This window comes from Sprattus sprattus, assembly GCF_963457725.1.
Source record: "Sprattus sprattus genome assembly, chromosome: 12".
Taxonomy (NCBI): domain Eukaryota; kingdom Metazoa; phylum Chordata; class Actinopteri; order Clupeiformes; family Clupeidae; genus Sprattus; species Sprattus sprattus.
In genome coordinates, this window is record NC_137910.1 from 17471711 (window position 1) to 17474210 (window position 2500).

The 2500-nt window shown below is 44.7% G+C and overlaps 1 protein-coding gene across 1 annotated transcript in view; it reads left to right on the plus strand.

Annotated features, from left to right (window-relative positions):
• wdfy4 (WDFY family member 4) overlaps window positions 1-2500 on the plus strand; it is a gene marked incomplete at its 5' end in the record, with an annotated part of 75134 nt that overhangs the window by 47183 nt on the left and 25451 nt on the right. The window contains 2 exons of the mRNA XM_080849128.1: window positions 1632-1780; window positions 2180-2300. Coding sequence (XP_080705254.1) covers window positions 1632-1780; window positions 2180-2300 — 270 coding nt within the window. The remainder of the gene's footprint in view (window positions 1-1631; window positions 1781-2179; window positions 2301-2500) is intronic.

A 2500-nucleotide genomic window follows, 5' to 3' on the forward strand; every position in this document is an offset into this window, starting at 1 on the left:
CTAAATTACCTGTGGTCCGCCCGTGCCAAGCATTCCCTTGGAGAGGCTTCTGTCTGCAGAGTCAGATTAAGATGGCGCTGCAGAGTGGTCTGGGCTTATGTGCATTGCAAGCTGCAAAGAGGCATTTGACGCGTTTCAGTGATGTGCCTTATGCGCAGGGACGCGTTCGAGTTCAGGTCTGCAATGACAATAAGAATGCTCTAGGCTACTACAGCCTGCAGATGTTACAAGTTACAGATGCTCCCTAATAGAATATATTTTAGCAGCTCATGTTGAGATTTTGCTGAATTATTTTGCTTAAGCAGTTCATTAAATAGTCAAACTGCTATTTTGATAATCATTTTTCTATATTTTTCAAATTTAAATCCTACACAGGCCTTATTTTATTTATATATATATACTGTGTATATATATATATATATATATATATATATATATATATATATATATATATATATTCAAGATTCAAGGTTTGTGCGCCATGCTTTTTTTATTAAACAGATGTTAAAAAACAAATCAGGAAGCATATGCATTTTAATACAGTAATTCATGCATTTGTTAAAAGGAGTTTGAAAAATATTTCCAAACGTCTCTGGTTTAGTGCAAGATTTAATAGACATGCACTCAGTGTCACATTAGCAGCACTTCCCTTCTGGCCCAGCAGGGGGACATAAACAGGTCCAGAGCTCCAACCTCACCGCTGCTGACTCTTACACTGGTGACACACAGATGTCAGGCACATGAAAAATAAAAAACAAACTGACTGTCCAAATGTATTTCACGTCATTATTTCACGTCGTGGTTTGGAAGTGAGGAATCTCGAGGGTTCATCATCACAAGATTTATGTTCGGCATCTGTGACTAGACGCTCTCCAATCGGTAATGATCTCCATATGCACCTCGCCTAATCTCTAAAGCAATAATAATCTGGAGAGTAAGCAACTTTCTTGTTTTTCGGTTTATAGTTGTACAGTTTTCAGAAACAGAGATGCTGGTCGTCCTTGCAGTGTGTTGATGGCCCTCCTAGCAGAGGCCAGGGTTTGGGGACAAGCTCCTAGATTTACATGTCGTCGATTATGCAGCTGTGGGGATGTGTGTGTCTGAGCAGGTGTGTGTGTCTGAGGGGATGTGTGTGTGTCTGAGCAGGTTTGTGCGTCTGAGCAGGTTTGTGCGTCTGTGGGGATGTGTGCGTGTCTAAGGGGATGTGTGTGTCTGAGGGGATGTGTGTGTCTGAGGGGAAGTGTGTGTCAGAGCAGGTGTGTGCGGATGAGGGTGTGGCATTCCTGCCCGCTGCAATAAGGGCCGTAACAGGAGGTCATTCCTGCCCGCTGTAATACCCATCTATCACTCCCCTCTGTGCCGGGAGGAGAGACTCCTCATCTGAGTGGCAATGCACATTTAACATTTAAGTTGCACATGAATAGCGACATCTGGCCTTCAAGTTCAATTCTATCATTGAGTATAGAAGTAGTTGTGTCTGTGTGTGCATGTGTGTATTTTATGTTACTCTGTGCTCTGGCTTTCCCCCTACCTTTTTGTGTGTGTTTTTGCATTCAAATAATTTGTTGTGAAAGAATTCCTAATTATTCTCGGTATTTGTTGTGTGTGTGTTTTGTGTGTTTGTGCTGCAGGTGAAGGCTAAGATGAGTGTACTGCAGGTGAATGGGTATGTGGTGTGTGAGGGTGTGTTGCTGTTTGGAAGGGCTGATCTGTATGTGTGTGAAGGCTTCAACCTCACTCCCTCAGGAGACGTCTGCTGTGGCAGCCACCAACCCTCCAGGTACCTTTGTGTGTCTGTCTGTCTGTCTGTCTGTCTGTCTGTCTGTCTGTCTGTCTGTCTGTCTGTCTGTCTGTCTGTCTGTCTGTCTGTCTGTCTGTCTGTCTGTCTGTCTGTCTGTCTGCCTGCCTGCCAATCTGCCTGCCTATCTCTCTGTCTACCTGCCTGTCGGTCTGCTTGTCTGTCTGCTTGTCTGTCTGCCTGCCTGTCTGTCTGTCTGTCTACCTATGTTAACTGGGATTATGACTATAGATGGCTCATAATATATCTGTAATATATCTGTCTGAGAATGTAATGGCGTGTGTGTGGTGTGTGGCTGTGTATCTGTCTGTTTGTCTTTGTGTTTGTGTGTGTGTGTGCGTGTGTGTTTGTGTGTGCGCGTACGTGTGCGTGTGTGTGTAGTATCCGAGACTCCTTTCTCAGTGGCATGTTTAAGAAGGAGAAGGCCTCTACTGTGCAGAGCTGCAAACGCTGGCCTTATGAGGACATCAAAGATGCACACTTCATGCGCTTCCTACTGGAGGTCAGTGTGTGTGTGTGTGTGTGTGTGTGTGTGTGTGTGTGTGTGTGTGTGTGTGTGTGTGTGTGTGTGTGTGTGTGTGTGTGTGTGTGTGTGTGTGTGTGTGTGTGCGTGTGTGTGTGTGTGTGTGTGTGAGAGTGTGTGTGTGTGTGAGTGAATGTGTGTGTGTGTGTGTGTGTGTGTGTGTGTGTGTGTGTGTGTGT